Source organism: Salmo salar, chromosome ssa25 (genome assembly GCF_905237065.1).
Source record: "Salmo salar chromosome ssa25, Ssal_v3.1, whole genome shotgun sequence".
In the NCBI taxonomy this organism is placed as follows: Eukaryota; Metazoa; Chordata; class Actinopteri; order Salmoniformes; family Salmonidae; genus Salmo; species Salmo salar.
The window spans coordinates 17,710,586-17,734,686 of NC_059466.1; the positions used below are offsets into that span (position 1 = coordinate 17,710,586).

Genomic DNA, 24,101 nt, shown 5'->3' on the forward strand with positions numbered 1-24,101 from the left:
TGCATCAAAAACAATATTTTTTCCCCCTCATAGCCTCTTACATACATTTTAATGTTGACATACTCTTATCCAAATGAACATTCACTCATTTTGACTCCAGAGCCTCCTCCTGCTTGACAGTTTGTAGATGTCCAGCTACTTTGGTGCTGAAATGGTCTAGAGCGCAGCAAGAGGAGCGGCAAAACTAGTTACACTACTGTACAAAATCACTCACACACACGCACATACTTCAAGAAAAATACTAGAACGGCCATTACTTGAAACCAACTCATGAAATACTAGAGAGATATACGTTGAGAGAGGAGAGAAAGAGAAGGAGTGAGCGCGAGAGAGAGAGATTCTACGGGCTGAGCATCTATGAAGGACTGCTGATGGGGGAGTGGTTTACTTTTCCACTGGGCTTCAAACACACTGCATGATTCCGTCCGCGCTAGAGACACTTGAAGGCATCGCTTTCATGAGATTTACTCTCTTCCTACAACATAAGGATATATCACAGTAGGGAGAATGGAATTGCGAAAGCTGTCTCGGTTATATATCTTCATTGTCTGTCTTTTGAGTGTCTCCAGCTCTGCGTCCGCCGCCAGTCACTGTGAGTATCAGAAGTTGCTTACCAGTACCACTGGTTTTGGAAATGAAACCGCGCGCGCTTTGTGACACGCTTTTTGCTGTGTAGTCTTATGACTCATATGGATGAAAACATAGATGTATGCTGAAATGCCCGAAGAAGCAAAACCCTAGATAATAACGTTATAGCTATGTTTCTTTTTACAAGTAAATGTATAGGTGTAGGGCCGTGAGTTGCAAATATAACGTGATACATTGGATTCCTTTGTCAATTGTCTTTCTAGTGTAGCTTAAGATGACACTTTTTTGATTTGGCTACTGAAATATCAGTAAATTATATTCTATAACCTATTATTGCAGCATAATTAGCAGTAACATAATTTGGTGGAAATTATATTCACCCCTATTGTCATTCACAGCATCGTTGGCATTTGTTTCTCTCTCTGATATGTCGTATTAAATTAACATTCAATTGTCTTTGATTTGTTGTGCCAGCATCTGTTTAGTCCTGTTGTTTTGATGTTGTCGTCGCTAGTGGTCGTCCTTCCTCACCTGAGTTTTTAGGTGGAGGATAAGTGGTGTATTGTGCAAAATCGGTAAGGATTTGTTATAACTCCATATCAAACATGTTAAACAACTATATCATTGATTCGTGCATCATTCATTAAGTTATTGAAGGAAATTAACTGAAAATACTAATTGTTATCCAAAACATAGAATTGATGGGTGGCTTTGAGACCTGGTACCTGTGAGAAAGGCATAAAAGCAGTTTATTCTAGTGATGTAACCCAGTGAATTTAGCTAAACTGACAGCTAGATTATTAATTTATGACCTTCTTGTGGTCACTCAAATGTATCCAGTGATCAGAATTGACATGCTGCTCAGAGATGAAATGGCTAGATTCTCCTAGAGGACAAGCAAATGGTCGTTCTCATATTTACCTTTGAGAAACAAAAGGAGAAGCCCAATATCCATCATGGGTGGTTTGTGTGGCCCCTGTGTCAGGTGACAGAGATAATGGCAGCCACATCCTCCCAGAGGAGCATGTCCTCATGCTCCTAGGTCTAGTGTCCTATGAAGGCTACCGGATCCGTCTCTTGCAAACATTCATAATTGATACTGAACATCTACTAAATAACCTATTTCATCCAATGATTTCCAGCATATGCTGCTGGGCCCGTGGGCCTGTAATCTTAGTGCTATTCAAATGGTTCACAGTGAAATTCAGCAGGTGGTTGGACTTGCTTTATCATTTGCCTTATCTTATTTGTATAAAGGCCAAAGTGTGGTGCTTGAAAAGGAAAGTTTCCTGCTGGGAGTGAAATTATGATTTTGAATGTTGCCTTTGGATGAAAACAGAGGGGGCTTTCATTACCAGAGCTGTCTCTTGATATCACTCACTTCACCATGCCTCTGTGGGTGGAATATTGCTCCAGGTTTACAGTAATACTATCACAGCTACTATAGCCCACAATATTATCCACATACTTATATTACTAACAGTGTAAACAGTCACACGGACAACACCATACTATGTTTTATTTGCTTGGATTTTCCGTTCGGTTTCTGATTGTATTATCTTTTTGAGCAGACCTTTCAGAGTAAATTATATCCCATAGCAGAGGCACTTACTGAAGTACATTTGGTAAAGTACTGTACCATCCCACAATGCAGCAAAGATGACAGCATTATATTGACTATGCATGCGTGTGTAAAAGCAGTCCTGAGTCCACACCATATTCTACTTGCTGATTAATGCAAAGCAGGCACTCACTCAGTCTCTAGAATGAAAGGAACTCCTACTGTTGTAGAGATTCATAAAAGGGTGATGCATTCATCAAGAGATAAATGAGGCATAACACAGCAGTAGGGCGCTCCCACTTCCTCCAATGTGTAGATTGAATTCTCCAGTATTTGTATAATTTTTTTTTTTTAAATGTAAACCTTTATTTAACTAGTCAAGTCAGTATGGAGAAAGAGCTCAGCTAGCTAGAGCCTGGGAGATCCAAACCGCCATAGGCAATGAGTGTTCAAAAGTACATCACATGAATGGGTCGATGTACAGTGCATACTGTATGTAAGAACATGGAAAGGCCATGGGACACAGTAGAAGTAAAATTAGATGTTAGTCACTACACATATTATCCAATTAAATGTTTTCCCTTCTCGATAATGGTTCTGGATTTCCTTAGCATATCTGACTTCACGTAATGGTCCAATTATGGTAATTTATTAGACAGTATAGTGCTGTCATTACTGTTGCTGGTAGTGGATCAGAGATGGACAGCACACGTGCAGTTAAATATGGAAAGATAGACCAATATTATCTCCCCAGTGGTATGGTAGATGGCATACAGCAACACAGATTGACATTCAACAAAATATCCAAATGAAAGGGCACCCACTGATAAAGACAGCAGCATTTTATGAGCTACTCTGGTGATAGGGTTATTGAATGTGTGACTTGGGGCTGGTACACTCCTAAAGGCAACGGTACTCTCATCCATGTTCTGCTTTGTTCATTGTGTGGACCGACACACACAGCCAAGAATCACATAGACAATAAGAAGTCTATGAATCAGGTTGATTACAATAGATTTTCTTTTCAATACGCCTTTTTCATAGAGATTCCTACATGTTTCCCAGAAGTTAGAGTTCAATTACTACATGGTTAATTAAGTGAAACATGTTTCTCTGTCTTTTGTTCTATTTAGAGTGTGCATAGCTGGATGTGGATAGCTGGATGTGGATGGATGGGGCTGTTTTGCACTTCCTTTCATGTGTGACTTCGAGGAGCGTGTTGTTCATTTGAAATGCCAAGAAAAAAGACTGTGGTTCTTTCTAGGTGTTGGCGATCATCACATTAGAATGCAGTTCTTGGCAACCTCCGGCTTGTGCTATAGACGGGGGTTACGTTTGGTACAGGAGTCAACAGATAACTCACCCTTGAATGTAGCCTAATGTATTCAGAGATAGTATGGTCGAGGAGCATGCCTTGTTAAGCTAATGAATAAAGAAAGGGGTATGGCAGTATTAAACCAATGATATGTATGTATGTTGGAATATCTCCCTAGTTGTTGCTATGGTACACCCCATTATGTAAAAATATCTTTGTACGGTGTTGTTTTTTGCTCCCCAACAATACACTTGTGCTTGTTCATGTGATCGCCCCACGGCCACACATAATATACTGTATGTGCTGAATACTGTAGGGAGAATGAAGCCTATTTTATCACTGTAAATGTATTTAACCTTCATTTTGACAAGGAGTCAATGCTGAGACCAAGGTCTATTTTCCAGATGAGCCCTGTATAGCACCACAATACACTTCAAAATGCACATTCATATACACAATAAAATACATGTTATTATACACAACAATACACCAAAAAACAGAAGCATTTCTCAGTAAAAAGGTCCCCTAACAACTGTCGTAAATACACTAGAGGCACCAATTCCTCCAATTTAAAGTGTATTGTAGATCATTCCACACGTAAGGTCCAAGGAAATGATAGGCTAATTTACCTAACTCTCGAGACACCAAGGAGTCTCCAGAGTTAACCAACCTAGTGAACGGGTTTGATAACATGTCATTTTAAGTCTTAATAACAGTGATGTTAAGTAAGTTGGAAGTTTGAGGAGCAGGGCTTTGTAAACAAAAAGAGCGTAATGATGTGCTCTCCAGTCAACCTTTTGGTAAAGAATACAGTAATGACTAATAAAACTGTCTCCTGTGATAAAACGAAGGGCCCTATAAAAAACGTAATCCAAGGGTTTGAGAGTAGAGGCACTTTGATAAATAGTATCACCATAATAAAGAACAGGTAGAAGGGTTGACTGCCCAACCTGCTTCCTGTTGACTGGAGAGAGACAAGATCTATTTAAATAAAAAATTCAATTCTTAACAAGCTCAGTCATGTTTTTTTTAAACGATAAATCATTGTCAGTCAAAATACCAAGGTATTTTCATCTTGAATGCATCTCCAAAGTTTTTTTCCAGCCTGTGTGTTCACCTAAAATCATGTGAGCAGGATGTGCCACAATTGTATTATCTTAGGGTTGTTTATGATACATATATTTGGTCTGGACAGAGGAGAGCTAACTGCTTTTGCGCAATGCTAAAACCAAACCCTCCAAAAAACGAACAATATATGATATAAGGCTATTTAGAGCAATAATTTATTGCCCCCCCGGGAGAGGAAAAATCTATTTGATGAATGTGGCGCCAGTGGAGGCCTTTGCATTTCCAATCCTATCGCTCTCACACTGATGGTACACCATTCCCGATCTATAGAGTGCAATGAATATGCTACAAATAGCTGTATAGACCGTAAGTGCCATCTTCTGTTTATTTCTGGTGTTACTGGCAAAGGATTGCTAAGGATTACAAGTGACCACTTACTATTGACCGTGCCGATAAGAGAACACTGGTGCTATGCAGGGCTTTGACTGCAAAGTAGACCGAGCAGACAGGAAGCCCGGTTTAAACTTGGGAATACCGCCAGACATTTTCTGTCAGTAGCTATTACTCTGTAACTCCTCATTTCTGTGAGAAGGAATCTCATACACACAGTTTTCAATTGATGATCCAGGGCTTGATGATACAGGTGGATCGTGCAAACGTTTTGAGCAGGACTCATGATTGAGCCAGACAGGTAGCTATTGCAGCATAGCTTCCGTAACAAAATGACCAAATTAGGACAACTGGGTTTGGGAATTGATGTTCTGAAAGCCAACAGTCAAACATTTATCTAATCTGAAACCTGCTGTCTTTATTTTGACCATTTTGGACAGCTTTTAAATGTATTTCTCCAGAAAGTATTGTATGAGTTATTTCCCAGTTCTAATGAAGGTGAGCCTTCAACACTTAATCTGCATGTATTTAAATGTAAGCGGTCTTGGTGACATTTCCACAGGCAGGAGAGAGGATGGCCGTATCAGGCCCACCATCTGGGGCTGCTTGGATATAGAAGCCAAGCTGTCATTTTTGTCCAATGGGAGTCTCTCTTTTCCAATCTAGTATTCACCAGGGGCTAATGAGCCAGTAACCTCTGGTTTCTTTGCATAGTGACACACAGTGTTGGCTAATGGTGAGTTCAGTGTGGGGTAGTGTATCACACAGAGGTGACACAACCAGAAAGACTAATCAGAAAGGGATATGTATCAAAAGAGCAGCTACACCGCCATCTCTGCCAACTTGATGATGATATGAAAAATGAACAGAGTGGTTGACAATGCTTCACAGTATGTGTTACTTCTCCTTTGTGCATTGATTGAGAATTCTCACCAGCAGTGTAAAATCTCTTGAATTTATGAAGTGTGTGATGGTCATGTGATCGCTCGGTCTGTAAGTAAACCTAAACATATCAGCCTTCAGATCAGTTATCAACACTTTCTCTCTAAACTATGTTTTGCTGCTCACTCTATCAGACACATTATTGGAAATTAAGTGCTACAGTAGAGTGCTATGTTTCTCAATCACATGTATTGACCGGCACTTCCTCAAATTCAGCCTGCGTCTGTAGCTAATTGTCAACCGATACCTCAGCCATAGTCAATGTTTCTGCCTGAACAGAGATGAGATGGGACCAGTCTATAAATACATGTGAGGTATCGTATTCTGCTTTATCGATACTACCCGGAGGTATACATCCATTCTTTACTGGATCATGTCATTGTTCCTCTGGATCCTTTTGGAGTGATGCATCATGGGTAGACAGGGGGGTAGACGGTGCCTGCTGTGCCTAGCACACAGGAAGCTCATTTGAGCATCTTTGTCTTCTTCAAGTCTCTCCATATAGTTCCGTAGAGATAATAATGGATTTAGGATTTAAGGATCTTATTTGGATAGCCATTAGCTGTTGCAAAAGCAGTTTTTTTCTTCCATTTAGTCTCAGAATTTAAACAGCCCCACAACTTCTGCTCTGACCATGCTGCTAGTCATCGGCAGGTGTGCTGGGGCCTGAAACGGAGCTAAAAATATTCCAGCCGCATACGCTACAAAAGGCAGTTTGTTGGCGTAATTGAGCTTGATTTCTTTGTGGAGCGCTGTTTGTTTAGCACAAAGACTAGGAGAGGATGCTGGCTAATGAGCAGTGTGAGGGATGGAAGTCAACTCAGGGGCCTTTGTGTTGTAAAATGTTGTTGCACATTTTGAAGAGAGCAAGTTAGATGAAGTAGATTGGGTTTGGAAGTCGCGTTTGAGATCTACCAAAAAACTTGAATAAATATAGTGTGAAAAGCAGAATCAAGGGCAGTATTTTGTGGATTTGAATGAGCTAAATGTGGCCATCAAGTTTGACTAGATAATGTGGTTGTTTTTCCAAAACTGACAATAAAACTCACAAATTATGTTTGGTTTGGTACTCTAATTTGCAGTCATATTGATGTTGTCAACCTCAAAATAGCCTAACTTCCTTCCACTTGAATAGTCTTCCCACTAAATTAAGTATGGGTCATTGTGTTACATGACAAAAATATGTTCTTTATGGGCCTCGAGGAAGTGTATAGGCCAAGGAGAAAAAAGAGAGCTCACAGTGTGCATCTAAATGTGTTCACAGCCATCTATCTTATCATGCATCACTGCATGATGGCACACCTTGGGGAACAGAGGGAAGTGGAAGGGAGTGCAGGTTCTTTTATTTTTTTATCCCAAACACTATCACTGATAACCCCAGCTATGTTCTACTAGCCTGGAGGTGTCAAGATGTCTCTCACTGGTGTGGATACTAGAATCACGGTGTCGCTGTACCCTGTCAGGATCTACTGTACAAGCTATGAGTTTATAGAAAGGGCTGGTTCCTGGTTCAGCTTTCTTTTCCAACTTTGTTTGTGTTTGTTTCTGTTCATCTCTGTGTGTGTGTGTGTGTGTGTGTGTGTGTGTGTGTGTGTGTGTGTGTGTGTGTGTGTGTGTGTGTGTGTGTGTGTGTGTGTGTGTGTGTGTGTGTGTGTGTGTGTGTGTGTGTGTGTGTGTGTGTGTCTGCTTATGGGAGTGAGTGTTTAAGATTTAAGCCCAAGCACTTTGCATAGCGAGTGTGCCGTGGCATGATCGCATTCATAGCTAGGATAGATTTTCAATTATCCCAAGGCAAGGAGGCACTGAGCAGAGCAGTGCAGCTTTGCAGGCAAATCATCCTCTACCCATAATTCTTCCTGATTGACAGCCCAGCTATTGGCTCGGTGCCAAATAACTAGATGGAGGCTATAAACAGAAACACTGTTCATAAAACACACATTTTATAAGTGAGCTACCGTAATTGTCTTTGTATTCAGGGGCCTCTTAGAGTTATGTCCTTGCCGATTGCTTTACGTTATATGCTGCTGTGACATAAACATATTATTGGTGTACCCTTCCCACTGTACAAAGGTCTCATAGGTGTGTTAAGATTTGGTGTAACCATCAGATGAAATGGAGCAGGTACTTTTACAGAAGTGAAAGACTAACCTGACATTGATGAAGATGTTTGTGAGAAGGCTGTCAGGATCAAAGGTGCTTGCTTTGTTTCAAAGGGGTTGCATGATCCCCAGAGCCTGATGGATTGTGTGAGAGATAAAAAGAGATGGATAGATATAAATAGAAAGAGAGAGACAGAGTCATGCTTAGAGTGGTTAAGTAGTGGGCAGGGATGATTAAAACCTTTTACGACACTGGGCTAAATCAGAGTTGTAATGTATTACATGTTGAGGTTGCATCCGAATATTACACTTTATATACATCACAAAATAATGAAATATAACAAAACCATCTGACCAAGTTTATGAAATTAGGAAAAATAGGAATTACATTCCACCCATTAGGCCATTAGAGGTGATTTGGTCATTTGACTGCAGGAAATGGCTACAATGTAATATAAGGATTTTCACTAAACAGAAAACATATTTGCCACACAATGTTTAATAACATCAGGATAAAAATGTATATGTCCTTGTGAAATTATGGGATTTTTCTCAAAAGTTGGGCATCTGTGGCTATATTGCTGCATGTATATATCTGGTGTCTCTAAGCTGTTTTTTTATTATATCTATATCCTTTAAAAAAAAAAATGTATCCACTTGAGTCAATCTGTAAATCAACATTTAGAGACATCTGCTGGCAAGTGATATAAGTGCAGTCAATTCAGGTCTGCTGAAATGTGGTGGGCTGTCCTCAACGATACTTCCAAAGTGTCGCAAACAGGCTCCTGCTGTCATTTTCAACATGAAGTTGTTGTCTACCAGATGAATGTTCATTAGTTACTGCAGATGTTTCCAGGATAAATTCAACATGGAGTGGATGGCATCCAAAACAAAATGATGTAAAGAGAGAAATCGATGAATGAGTCACTGATGGAGAGAGTACTGTGATCATTGTAATCAAGCTGTTGCCAGTTATTTTTATGTCCTGAGATTCTCTTTAGCAGCCACACAGTGATGCTCCAGAAGCCACACAGTGATGCTCCAGAAGCCACACTGCTCAGTGGAAACGACAAAGGAGAGTTGTGGTGCAGTAGCTAGCTAAGTGAATGAGCTCCACCCCACTCACTGCTCTTATTGGGGCCCGGCAGGCAGGGCTGGATCAGTGGAAGATGAGGCCGACAAGTTCAGATCACTGACCTCTTAATCTCCTTCTGCCTGGTGGAAGTGATCTAATCTGATGGATTAGGAGGAACACTACTGACACTCGCACATGCACACACATGCACACACACACACACACACACACACACACACACACACACACACACACGCACACAAACACATAGGGCTGCCTAGGGTACTGTGGATTCTACTGTCCTCTTTTTAGGGGTCACTGCTTGAGTTAATGGACTGCTGGGGAGAGATGGGGAGAGATTTGTGGAGTGGTTAAGTGAGGCAGCCCCGCTATTTTAGCAATACTTGCGTTTAGACCCCATACTGTGCTGCGCTTGCAGACACAAACATAATTTTCCATAAAATTGCAAACAGACATCAATAAGTGATCATATATTTCACCTGGTTTCACCTGGTCAGTCTGTCATCCTAATGTTTTGTACACTCAGTGTATACAGTATATTATATATATATATGTATGTATTAATATTATTTTATTTTTTATTATGTATGTTTGACACCCCTGCTCTAGTAGATAATGATGGTGCTAAAGCTCTATATATTCTACCCAACCATGAACTTCATACAGCATACTCTCCTTTTTACTCTTACAGATATTTGTAATGGCCCATTGGTATCCATGCTACCCCCAGCTTCCTTAGAGAGCTCCTCACAGTCCTCTGTCAGTAACGCTCCACACTTTGCCAAGATCAACAGAAGAGATGGTGAGTTACAATGGAAAGTTATCTTTTTTTATTTAAAGTTTCTGAACAATGATGCTTTCTCTGTGACTGAGACTCTGGTTTAATATTCAGAACTCATCTGCTCCCATGGTGTTGAGTCCCAGCCCACAGCAGCTGAGTAATAAACATCTCTGTCGGAGCTGACCTGTTTCTTCTGCTTGATAACTGGGCGGCTTGTGGGGTCTGAATCTACTAATTGTACACAGCACCGCCATATCACACTTTCACATGAATGTTTGGATGTAGATACTGAGGTTATTATTCACCAGTGTATTTATCATATTAGTCCAAGGGCCATCCACCAAAAATGTTTTGTTCCGTGACCCAGGAAACAAAACGGCAAAATTTCAACAACATTATATAGATAATGTTATGAATATGAACACAGTGTGGTTCAAAACTTGTAAAAGTTGCACATTCATTTGTTATTGTTAACAAAAGTTATGATTTTTTTGCATCAAAATCATAGCGCATCTTGGGTAATTTGCTGCTATGGTTCACCTTCTTACCACTGGTGCACAGAACACAGATCTATTTGTGCGTTCGGTGTTTGCCCTTGCATAAGCTCAAGCAACAGGTTATCGGTCTTTGACTGATCCAGATGAACCCCGAAATGAGGAAATAGGTTTTAACCATGTTTTTCGTAGTTAATATAAGACATTTTAACAGTAGTATTTAGCCTACAAGGGCCATCATTTATTTTGTCTGTTAGCGAAACTAAAGACAGCAATGTTTGTTAGATAACACAGCTCTCAAAACATTCAAGGTACTGACAGCTACATCAGCGATGTTCTGGCATCTGAGACAAATTTATTTAGCACCTTTCAACAGCTTCTTATCTCGTATTATTTCCTCTGGTCCGGTACATACAGTATGTTGCTAACTGCAATTTTGGACAACAGAACGTGTGTAACAATTGTAACCAAGGTGTGACACTGCAACCTCATAATGTTGCTAGGGGAATTTACCCAAAATGTGCTATGATTTCAAAATCGTACTTTTGATTTATAATATTTCATTAATGTGCAACTTTTTTAAACGTTTTAACCACACAGTGTTCATATACATAAAATTATCTACGTAATGATGTTGAAACTTTGCAGTGTTTTTTCCCGGGTCACGAAATGCCTTTTCTGAAGCCTTTTTTGGTGGATGGCCCTTGGACTATATCAAGTACATTGATGCATTTCAAATAAAATAAATTGTTATTTGTCACATGCTTCATAAACAACAGGTGTACATTAACAGTGACACCACCACCTACGACAATGGATCAAATTCCAGTAGGCTACCAGAAACAACGGTGCCACAGAAGGGGCAGGCGGAGCGGCCTCCTGGTCAGGTTCCGTAGACGTGCACATCACTCACCACTTCTGAGTATACTACTCGCCAATGTCCAGTCTCTTGACAAAAAGGTAGACGAAATTCGAGCAAGGGTTGCATTCCAGAGAGACATCAGAGATTGTAACATTCTCTGTTTCATGGAAACATGGTTCTCTTAGGATATGTTGTCGGAATCGGTTCAGCATCCGGGCTTCTCCATGAATCGCGCCAACAGAGATAAACACCTCTCTGGGAAGAGGAAGTGCGGGGGTGTGTGCTTTATGATTAATGCCTCATGGTGTAATCATAACATCATACAGGAACTCAAGTCCTTCTGCTCACCGGACCTAGAATTCATTACAATCAAACGCCAGCCATTTTACCTACCAAGAGAATTCTCATCAGTTATAGTCACAGCTGTGTACATTACCCCTCAAGAGAACACCAAGACGGCCCTCAAGGAACTTCACTGGACTCTATGTAAACTGGAAACTATATATCCGGAGGCTACATTTATTGTAGCTGGGGATTTTAACAAAGCAAATTTGAGAACAAGGCTACCAAAATTATATCAGCATATTGATTGCACGACACGTAGGGCTAATGCTCTCTACCACTGCTACTCTAACTTCTGTTATGCATACAAAGCCCTATCCCCGCCCTCCCTTCGGAAATTCCGACCATGACACCATCTTGCTCGAACCGTCTTATAGGCAGAAACTCAAACAGGATGTACCAGTGACGAGAACCAGTCAACGCTGGTCTGACCAATCGGAAACCACGCAACAACATTGTTTTGATCACGTGGACAGGAATATGTTCCGGTCAGCCTCAGAGAACAACATTGACCTATACGCTGACTCTGTGAGTGCGTTTATAAAGAAGTGCATTGGAGATGTTGTACCCACTGTGACTATTAAAATGTACCCTAACCAGAAACCGTGGATGGATGGAGGCATTTGCGCAAAACTGAAAGCACGATCCCCTGCATTTAACCATGGAAAGAGGTCTCGAAATATGACTGAATATAAATAGTGTAGTTATTCCCTCCGCAAGGCAATCAAACAAGCGAAATGCCGGTACAGGGACAAGGTGGAGTCCCAATTCAATGGCTCAGACACGAAACGTATGTGGCAGGATCTAAAGACAATCACGGACTACAAAAACAAAAACAGCCACGTCACAGACACCGACGTCACGCTTCCAGACAAACTAAACACCTTCTTTGCCCCCTTTGAGGATAATACAGTGCCACCGTCGCGGCTCGCTAACAAAAACTGAGCCCCCCCCCCCGCTTCTTCTCTGTGGCTGACGTGAGTAAAACATTTAAACGTGTTAACCCTCGCAACGCTGCTGGCCCAGACGGCATCCCTAGCCGCGACCTCAGAGCATGCGCAGACCAGCTGACTGGTGTGTTTACAGACATATTCAATCGCTCACTATCCCAATCTGTTGTCCCCACATGCTTCAAGATGGCTACATTCTTCCTGTACCCAAGAAGGCAAAGATAACTGACCTAAATGACTACCGCCCCGTAGCACTCACTTCTGTCATCATGAAGTGCTTTGAGAGTCAAGGATCATATCACTGCCACCTTACCAGCCACCCTAGACCCACTTCAGTTTGCGTACCGCCCAAACAGGTCCACAGTTGACGCAATCGCCATCACACTGCACACTGCCCTATCCCATCTGGACAAAAAGAATACCTATGTAAGAATGCTGTTCATTGACTACAGTTCAGCATTCCACACCAAACTACCCTCCAAACTCATCATAAAAGCTCGAGACCCTGGGTCTCAACCCCGCCCTGTGCAACTGGGTCCTGGACTTTCTGACGGGCCGCCCCCAGATGGTGAAGGTAGGAAAGAACATCTCCACTTCGCTGACCCTCAACACTGGGGCGCCACAAGGGTGTGTGCTCAGTCCTCTCCTGTACTCCCTGTTCACCCCCTACTGCGTGGCCATGCACGCCACCAACTCAATCATCAAGTTTGCAGACGACACAACAGTAGTGGGCTAGATTACCAACAACAACGAGACAGCCTACAGGGAGGAGGTGTGGTGTCAGGATAACAACCTCTCACTCAACGTCAACAAAACAAAGGAGATGATCGTGGACTTCAGGAAACAGCAGAGGGAGCACCCCCCTATCCACATCGATTGGACAGCAGTGGAGAAGGTGGAAAATGTTAAGTTCCTCTGCGTACACATCACAGACAAACTGAAATGGTCAACCCACACAGACAGTGTGGTGAAGAAGGCGCAACATCACCTCTTCAACCTCAGGAGGCTGAAGAAATTTGGCATATCCCCCTAAACCCTGACAAACTTTAACAGATGCACAACTGCAAGGCTAACTGCAAGGGTGGTGCGGTCTGCACAACGCATCTCCGGGGGCAAACTACCTGCCCTCCAGGACACCTACAGCACTCGATGTCACAGGAAGGTAAAAAGATCATCAAGGACAAAAACCACCCGAGCCACTGCCTGTTCACACCGCTATCATCCACAAGGCCAGGTCAGTATAGGTGCATCAAAGCTGGGACCAAGAAATTGAAAAACAGTTTCTATCTCAAGGCCATCAGACTGCTAAACAGCAATCACTAACTCAGAGAGGCTGCTGCCTACATTGTGACCCAATCACTGGACACTTTAATAAATCGATCACTAGTCACTTTAAACAATGCCACTTTAAAAAATGCCACTTTATTAATGTTTACATGTCTTACATTACTCACATCACATGTATATACTGTATTTAATACCATCTACTGCACCTTGTCTATGCCGCTCGGCCATTGCTCATCCATATACTTATGTGTACATATTCTCATTCACCCCTTTAGATTTGTGTGTATTAGGTAGTTGTTGGGGAATTGTTAGATTACTTGTTAGAAATTACTGCACTGTCGGAACTAGAAGCACAAGCATTTCTCTACACTCGGATTAACATCTGCTAACCATGTGTATGTGACCAATACAATTTGATTTGATAATAAACCGTAGCAGCAGCGTGTCAAAAGAGCTAAATAACAAAAAGGGTAAATGCCGATAGTCCGGGTAGCTATTGGTTACCTATTTAACTAACTATTTAGCAGTCTTATGGCTTGGGGATAAAAGCTGTTCAGGGTCTTGTTGGTTCCATTCTTGGTGCATCGGTACCACTTGCCGTGCGGTGTCAGAGAAAACAGTCTATGAATAGGGTGGCTGGAGGGTTATTTAAACAAAATAGTGTTTTCACACTCCATTTCATACAGCATGATAGAAGGGGGTTATTAGACAGCATGATAGAAGGGGGTTATTAGACAGCATGATGGAAGGGGGTTATTACCGTAATTTCCGGACTATTAAGCGCACCTGAATATAAGCCGCACCCACTGAATTAAAAAATATATATAATTTTTAACATAAATAAGCCGCACATGTCTATAAGCCGCAGGTGCCTACCGGTACATTGAAACAAATTAACTTTACACAGGCTTTAACAAAACACGGCTTGTAACAAAAATAAATAAGCTTATACGAAACACGGCTTGTAACAAAAATAAATAAGCTTTTACGAAACACGGCTTGTAACAAAAATAAATAAGCTTTTACGAAACACGGCTTGTAACAAAAATAAATAGGCTTTAACGAAACACGGCTTGTAACAAAAAATGTAAAATTAGCAGTAAGCTTTAGTTGTCTTTTTGTCAATTCCTCACGCTACTGTTTCCAACATCTTATCATCGACTCATTAAGACCAAGCTCCCGTGCAGCAGCTCTATTTCCTTTTCCAACAGCCAGATCAATCGCCTTCAACTTGAAAGCTGCATCATATGCATTTCTCCGTGTCTTTGCCATGATGAGGGTGACAAAATTACTACCGTAATCAGAATGATGGGAAGTTTGAGAGCGCTCGATTTAATCTAAACAGTAAACAAAAAATGTTGTTTGACCTTAACCCGTTCGGCAATTTCATTGGTCTAATGAAAGCTTTCATGCCGCCAAAAAACTGAGCACGTCACAGAATGTGTTTTTTTGGAGAAAAAAAAATTGAAAGCGGGAAAAATCCATATATTAGCCGCGTCATTGTTTAAGCCGCGAGGTTCAAAGCCTGGGAAAAAAGTTGCGGCTTATAGTCCGGAATTTACGGTAGACAGCATGATAGAAGGAGGTTATTAGACAGCATGATAGAGGGGGTTATTAGACAGCATGAGAGAAGGGGGTTATTAGACAGCATGATAGAAGGGGGTTATTAGACAGCATGATAGAAGGAGGTTATTAGACAGCATGATAGAGTGGGTTATTAGACAGCATGAGAGAAGGGGGTTATTAGACAGCATGATAGAAGGGGGTTATTAGACAGCATGATAGAGGGGGTTATTAGACAGCATGATAGAAGGGGGTTATTAGACAGCATGATAGAAGGGGGTTATTAGACAGCATGATAGAAAGGGGTTATTAGACAGCATGAGAGAAGGGGGTTATTAGACAGCATGATAGAGGGGGGTTATTAGACAGCATGATAGAAGGGGGTTATTAGACAGCATGATAGAAGGGGGTTATTAGACAGCATGATAGAATGGGGGTTATTAGACAGCATGATAGAAAGGGGTTATTAGACAGCATGATAGAAGGGGGTTATTAGACAGCATGATAGAGGGCGTTAGTTAATATTCCACAGCAATCGAAAAACCTCACATACAGTATACAGAGGAGTCTAGCATTCACAGGATACTCCCCATGCAGACAGAAATGCAAGAATTCAGCATCAATTGCATGCAGGCAAGGCCTACAGGTTAAGGGTTACTGGACAAAACACCGACCACAATTCGATCCAAACTGTGCAGCGACAGAAAGCTAAAATATGATATTTTCTCTCTCTGGTCTCCCAAGGAGCGGGAGGCTGGTCTCCCCAGGTGACAGACAGCCAGCCGTGGCTGCAGCTGGACCTCAGGGACAGGATGGAGGTGACGGCCGTCGCCACACAGGGGCGCTACGGCAGCTCAGACTGGGTCAGCGGCTACCTGCTGCTGTTCAGTGACACAGGCCAAGCCTGGAAGCAGTACCGACAGGAGGACGGGGTGGGGGTGAGTTGCATCATACTGCAGATTTACTGTTGCCATTGTGAAGACTTCACTGATGTGCTATTCTGAGGTATTGCCTTGGCTTTAGCTCAATGGGCTAATACGGGTTTCAACCCAGTCAGTCACATCGATTTCAAAATAATAATCTAAGTTTTGACTTTTCTTTTCACTTGGCACACTAGGATGAGTGAGTAGCTGTGTATTGAGCTGTAACTCAGAGTAGGTCAGAGCTGCAAGGGTACACCTCATAAAATAAGACATTAGGTCCCTCTCTTGTACTTGAGTTAGTGTCCTCCACCTCTGGTGTGTGAGAGAGAGTAGATAGCTAAACATCTCTGTCTTTGTTTTGCTCTCCCCAGAGGTACCATGCTTTGTGGGAAAACGATAAGGAGAATTCAGACTCTGTAACTCAATTTTTATCTCATTGTTTCACATCCTTGTGAAGGAAACATTTTGTTAAGTCTGACAATAGTCTGGGATGTGTGGATGTACACTACACACTTCTGGCTACCTCCACATATATCCTATTCCTCCTCTACTATGATTTTATAGCTAGTACTTGGCTAGCATGTGTGCATAATTGAGTTAACATCTAAAAAAAATTGCCTGTTTGTACCTCATGATGTTGGTGTGCACATACATTCTTTATAAGCAATTGTGCTCGCCCCAGTTATGTCAAATAGTGTGACGAAATCTTAAATTGGAAGCACTGAAAAAGAATGAGGAGAGAAAATGGAGACAACTCAACATTCCTGCCATTTTTTTCTGAACAAGTTTCTCTCTCATGGTGGATAATGAATAGTAGTTGGAGTTACAAGGACAAACAGCGTGTCCAGTACGCTACAGCAGCCTGTCTTCTATTATTTATTCTCTTCTTTGACTTAAAAAAAATCATTGTTTACACTCCAGTATGGAAATGTGGCATGGTGTAGAAATGCTGGTGTAGTGTATAAACCCTGGGAGACGTGCTTTGAAATTGTTTTCAATGATTGCTAGGGACTGAACAATAATTGGGATCTACAGTGCATTCAGAAAGTATTCAGACCCCTTGACTTTTTCCACATTTTGTTACGTTACAGCCTTATTCTAAAATTGATTAAATAAAACAAATTCCTCATCAGTCTACACACCATACCCCATAATGACAAAGCGATTAAAAGATTTTAGACATTTCTGCAATTGTATTAAAAAATTAAAACAGAAATACCTTATTTACATAAGTATTCCGACCCTTTGCTATTAACCTCTCTGGGCTAGGTGGCACCAAATCGTCCCACCTACGCAACAGCCAGTGTAATCCCGTTGCGCGATTTTCAAATACCTTAGAAATGCTATTACTTCAATTTCTCAAACATATGACTATTTTACACCATTTTAAAGACAAGACTCTCGTTAATCTAACCACACTGTCCGATTTCAAAAAGGCTTTACAACGAAAGCAAAACATTAGATTATGTCAGCAGAGTACCCAGCCAGAAATAATCAGACACCCATTTTTCAAGCTAGCATATAATGTCACAAAAACCCAGAAGACAGCTAAATGCAGCACTAACCTTTGATGATCTTCATCAGATGACACACCTAGGACATTATGTTATACAATACATGCATGTTTTGTTCAATCAAGTTCATATTTATATCAAAAACCAGCTTTTTACATTAGCATGTGATGTTCAGAACTAGCATACCCCCCGCAAACCTCCGGTGAATTTACTAAATTACTCACGATAAACGTTCACAAACAACATAACAATTATTTTAAGAATTATAGATACAGAACTCCTTTGTGCAATCGAGGTGTCCGATTTTAAAATAGCTTTTCTGTGAAAGCACATTTTGCAATATTCTGAGTACATAGCCCAGCCATCACGGCTAGCTATTTAGACACCCACCAAGTTTAGCCCTGACCAAACTCCGATTTACTATTACAAAAGTTTGATTACCTTTGATGTTCTTCGTCAGAATGCACTCCCAGGACTGCTACTTCAATAACAAATGTTGGTTTGGTCCAAAATAATCCATCGTTATATCCAAATAGCGCCGTTTTGTTCGTGCGTTCAAGACACTATCCGAAGTGTAAATAAGGGTCACGAGCATGGCGCAATTCGTGACAAAAAAATTCTAAATATTCCATTACCGTACTTCGAAGCATGTCAACCGCTGTTTAAAATCCATTTTTATGCCATTTTTCTCGTAAAAAAGCGATAATATTCCGACCGGGAATCTGCATTTAGGTAAACAGAGGAAAGAAAATAAAGCATTCGGTCGACTCGGGCACGCGCCTAAGCCCAAGGTACTCTGATCGGCCACTTGCCAAACGCGATAAAGTGTTTCAGCCAGAGCCTGCCTCGATATCCTTCAGCTTTTTCCCGGGCTCTGAGAGCCTATGGGAGCCGTAGGAAGTGTCACGTTATTGCAAAGATCCTCAGTCTTCAATAAAAAGAGCCAAGATAAAACACAACTTGTCAGACAGGCCACTTCCTGCATGGAATCTTCTCAGGTTTTGGCCTGCCATATGAGTTCTGTTATACTCACAGACACCATTCAAACAGTTTTAGAAACTTTATGGTGTTTTCTATCCAAAGCCAATAATTATATGCATATTCTAGTTACTGGGCAGGAGTAGTAACCAGATTAAATCGGGTACGTTTTTTATCCAGCCGTGTCAATACTGCCCCCTAGCCCTAACAGGTTAAACTCGAAATTGAGCTCAGGTGCATCCTGTTTCCATTGACCATCACTGAGATGGTTCTACTACTTGATTGGGGTTCACCTGTGGTAAATTAAATTGCTTGGACATGATTTGGAAAGGCACACACCTGTATACTGCATATAAGGTCCCACAGTTAACAGTGTATGTCAGAGCAAAAACTAAGCCATGAGGTTGAAGGAATTGTCCATAGAGCTCCGGAACAGGATTGCATCAAGGCACAGATCTGGGGAAGGGTACCAAAAAAGGTCTGCAGAATTGAAGTGGCCTCCATCAATCTTAAATGGAAGAAGTTTGGAACCACCAAGACTCTTCCTAGAGCTGGCCGCCCGGCCAAACTGAGCAATCAGAGGAGAAGGGCCTCTGTGGAGATGGGAGAACCTTCCATAAGGACAACCATCTCTGCAGCACTCCACCAATCAGCCCTTTATGGTAGAGTACCCAGACGGAAGCCACTCCTCATTAAAAGGCACATGACAGCCTGCTTGGACTTTGCCAAAAGACACCTAAAGGACTCTCAGACCATGAGAAACAAGATTCTATGGTCTGCTGAAACCAAGATTGAACTATTTGGCCTGAATGTCAAGCATCATATCTAGATGAAACCTGTCCCTATCCCTATGGTGAAGTATAGTGGTGGCAGCATCATGCAGTGGGGATGATTTTCAGCTACAGGGACTGGGAGACTAGTTAGGATCGAGGGAAATATGAACGGAGAAAAGTACAGAGAGATGATCGGTCTATAATTTTAATGGTAGGTTTATTTGAACAGTGAAAGGCAGAATAACAACAAAAAAATCCTGAAAAACGCATGTCAAAAATGTTATAAATTGATTTGCATTTTAATGAGGGAAATAAGTATTTGACCCCTCTGCAAAACATGACTTAGTACTTGGTGGCAAAACCCTTGTTGGCAATCACAGAGGTCAGACGTTTCTTGTAGTTGGCCACCAGGTTTGCACACATCTCAGGAGGGATTTTGTCCCACTCCTCTTTGCAGATCTTCTCCAAGTCATTAAGGTTTCGAGGCAACTCAAACCTTCAGCTCCCTCCACAGATTTTCTATGGGATTAAGGTCTGGAGACTGGCTAGGCCACTCCAGGACCTTAATGTGCTTCTTCTTGAGCCACGCCTTTGTTGCCTTGGCCGTGTGTTTTGGGTCATTGTCATGCTGGAATACCCATCCACGACCCATTTTCAATGCCCTGGCTGAGGGAAGGAGGTTCTCACCCAAGATTTGACCTTACATGGCCCCGTCCATCGTCCCTTTGATGCGGTGCAGTTGTCCTGTCCCCTTAGCAGAAAAACACCCCCAAAGCATAATGTTTCCACCTCCATGTTTGACGGTGGGGATGGTGTTCTTGAGGTCATAGGCAGCATTCCTCCTCCTCCAAACACGGCGAGTTGAGTTGATTCCAAAGAGCTCCATTTTGGTCTCATCTGACCACAACACTTTCACCCAGTTGTCCTCTGAATCATTCAGATGTTCATTGGCAAACTTCAGACGGGCATGTATATGTGCTTTCTTGAGCAGGGGGACCTTGCGGGTGCTGCAGGATTTCAGTCCTTCACTGCGTAGTGTGTTACCAATTGTTTTCTTGGTGACTATGGTCCCAGCTGCCTTGAGATCATTGACAAGATCCTCCCGTGTAGTTCTGGGCTGATTCCTCACCGTTCTCATGATCATTGCAACTCCACGAGGTGAGATCTTGCATGGAGCCCCAGGCCGAGGGATATTGACAGTTCTTTTGTGTTTCTTGCATTTGCGAATAATCGCACCAAATGTTGTCACCTTCTCACCAAGCTGCTTGGCGATGGTCTTGTAGCCCATTCCAGCCTTGTGTAGGTCTACAATCTTGTCCCTGACATCCTTGGAGAGCTCTTTGGTCTTGGCCATGGTGGAGAGTTTGGAATCTGATTGATTGATTGCTTCTGTGAACAGGTGTCTTTTATATAGGTAACAAACTGAGATTAGGAGCACTCCCTTTAAGAGTGTGCTCCTAATCTCAGCTCATTACCTGTATAAAAGACACCTGGGAGCCAGAAATCTTTCTGATTGAGAGGGGGTCAAATACTTATTTCCCTCATTAAAATGCAAATCAATTTATAACATTTTTGACATGCGTTTTTCTGGATTTTTTTGTTGTTATTCTGTCTCTCACTGTTCAAATAACCCTACCATTAAAATTATAGACTGATCATTTCTTTGTCAGTGGGCAAATGTACAAAATCAGCAGGGGATCAAATACTTTTTTCCCTCACTGTATGCTTTTTGATTGGAAATGTACTTAATAAATAAGCTGTACCAGACAGTTGTAAATTCATCTCACACCATCTTTGATTTCCAGGCAAATAAACCCTCTCTCTGGCTCTGGTTCAACCTCTGGTCTGTCATTACCTTTCACTAACCACAAGCTTCTAACTGTAAATCACATAGTTTTCTCAGCAGCTTGTTTTCTCAGCAGTCTCCTATTACGAAGACACTATGGCAGCCCACAGTTTAGTGGCTGGCTACACTCTAGTCTATGTAATTAATATGGGTTTTATTAAGAATTAAAGCAAGGAAGGAGCGTGTGGTGTTAATTTGATTCGTTCTTCAGTGAGTTAAAGTAAGCGGATGTAGAGCCCATAGAATTAGAATGAGAGATGAGAATAAGCAGCCTATGGCTTTTAAGCTATCACCCCCCCCTCTACGCTTGGTATAAATGCCATGCAGTGCTTTGAAATCAGTCAAGTACTTTAGATGATACAGTTGTGGCCAAATATATTGGCACCCCTGCACTTTTCTTAAATAATTCCCTATTTCTTTAAAAAAATAAGTTCAAATTGAAGGAAAAAAGTGTTTGGTCCCCACACCTAGTTATTATATTTTTAACATTGCAGAACCAATTGCACAACCAACTTAAGTTTACCATTTTAATTGAAAAAATAAAGACAAATTCCATGGACAAAATTATTGTTCTGGAGTGGCCAGAGAAGAGTATAGATATGAATCACATCCATAACCAATGTCGAGAGCTGAAAGTGTTAGTGTCACGTCCTGGCCAGTATAAGGGTTAATTAGTATTGTAGTTTGGTCAGGACGTGGCAGAGGGTATTCGTTTTATGTGGTTCGGGGTGGTGTGTTTGTTAAAAGGGTGTTTGATTTAGTATTTCCGGGTTTTGGTTTATGTTTAGGTATTTCTATGTTTAGTCTAGTGTGTCTGGTTCTATGTTGAGTTAATTGGGGTTGGACTTCCAATTGAAGGCAGCTGTTTGGTGTTGCCTTTGATTGGAAGTCCTATATTAGTTGGGTGTGTTTGTCTTGTATTTTGTGGGTGATTGTTCTGTGTTAGCCTAGTGCCTTACCAGACTGTCAGTTTGTCAATCGTTCGTGTTTTTTTGTTATTTTTGTACGTTTGTTTTTTGGAAGTTAATAAACAAGATGAGCATACACATACCTGCTGCGTTTTGGTCCTCAATTTCCAACGACAACCGTGACAGAATCACCCACCAACTATGGACCAAGCAGCCGCAGAAGAAGGAGTAGAGGGAATTCGAGTTGGACTGGCGGGAGAAGTGGACCTGGGAGGAAGTTCTGGACGGGGCCGGACCTTGGCACCAGGCTGGGGAGTATCGCCGCCCGCAGTGGGAAATTGAGGCAGCCAAGGCAGAGAGGCGTAGGTACGAGGCCATGGACGCACTGAGGGAGAAGCACGAGAGGCACCCCCAATAATTTTTTTGGGGGGGGCACACGGGTAGTTTGGCTAGGCGTAAGAAGAGCCGGAAGCCAGCTACCCGTGGTTATATGGAGGAGCGTATGGGGTGGAGAGCGCTATGTTTCGCTGAGGAGCGCACTATCTCACCCATACGCACGCACAGTCCGGTGCGCGTTATTCCAGCCCCTCTCAGGTGCCGTGCTAGAGCGGGCATCCAGCCTGGTAGGAGTATGCCTGCGCAGCGCATCTGGTCGCCGGTACGCCTCCGAGGACCAGGCTACCCAACTCCCGCTCTACGCACGGCAACCATCAGGCCCCTGCACAGCCCAGTCTGCCCTGTACGAGCACCCCGCTCGTACAGGTCTACTAGTTCCATCCAGCCAAGGCGGGTTGTGCAGGAGGTAAGATCTAGACCGACAGTGCGCCTCCATAGCCCTGGGTTTCCAGCTCCTGTCTCTCGTGCGGACCCGGAAGTGCGTCAACCCAGTCCGACTTGTCCTGTTCCCGCTCCCCGCACTAGCCTGGAGGTGCGTGTTCATAATCTGGTAAGCCCAGTACCAGCACCACGCACCAGGCTACAAGTGCGTCAACCCAGCCACGCCAGTCAACAGTCACCAGAGCTGCCCGCCAGTCAACAGTCACCAGAGCTGCCCGCCAGTCAACAGTCACCAGAGCTGCCCGCCAGTCAACAGTCGTCACCAGAGCTGCCCGCCAGTCAACAGTCGTCACCAGAGCTGCCCGCCAGTCAACAGTCGTCATCAGAGCTGCCCGCCAGTCAACAGTCGTCATCAGAGCTGCCCGCCAGTCAACAGTCGTCATCAGAGCTGCCCGCCAGTCAACAGTCGTCATCAGAGCTGCCCGCCAGTCAACAGTCGTCATCAGAGCTGCCCGCCAGTCAACAGTCGTCATCAGAGCTGCCCGCCAGTCAACAGTCGTCATCAGAGCTGCCCGCCAGTCAACAGTCGTCATCAGAGCTGCCCGCCAGTCAACAGTCGTCAGAGCTGCCCGCCAGTCAACAGTCGTCAGAGCTGCCCGCCAGTCAACAGTCGTCAGAGCTGCCCGCCAGTCAACAGTCGTCAGAGCTGCCCGCCAGTCAACAGTCGTCAGAGCTGCCCGCCAGTCAACAGTCGCCAGAGAGGTCAGACTGCGCTGAACTGCCGGAGTGGCCAGACTGCGCTGAACTGCCGGAGTGGCCAGACTGCCCCGACTGCCCCGAGTGGCCAGACTGCCCCGACTGCCCCGAGTGGCCAGACTGCCCCGACTGCCCCGAGTGGCCAGACTGCCCCGACTGCCCCGAGTTGCCAGACTGCCCCGACTGCCCCGAGTTGCCAGACTGCCCAGACTGCCCCGAGTTGCCAGACTGCCCAGACTGCCCCGAGTTGCCAGACTGCCCAGACTGCCCCGAGTTGCCAGACTGCCC

General features: G+C 43.0%; 1 protein-coding gene across 1 annotated transcript in view; it reads left to right on the forward strand.

The window, feature by feature from the left end:
- Positions 1-361: 361 nt before the first annotated feature.
- LOC106586282 (contactin-associated protein-like 5) overlaps positions 362-24,101 on the forward strand; it is a 79,520-nt gene continuing 55,780 nt past the window's right edge. Inside the window, exons 1-3 of the mRNA XM_014173412.2 lie at positions 362-592; positions 9,751-9,861; positions 16,083-16,276. Of these exons, the coding sequence (XP_014028887.1) occupies positions 508-592; positions 9,751-9,861; positions 16,083-16,276 (390 nt within the window). The 5' untranslated portion in view covers positions 362-507. The remainder of the gene's footprint in view (positions 593-9,750; positions 9,862-16,082; positions 16,277-24,101) is intronic.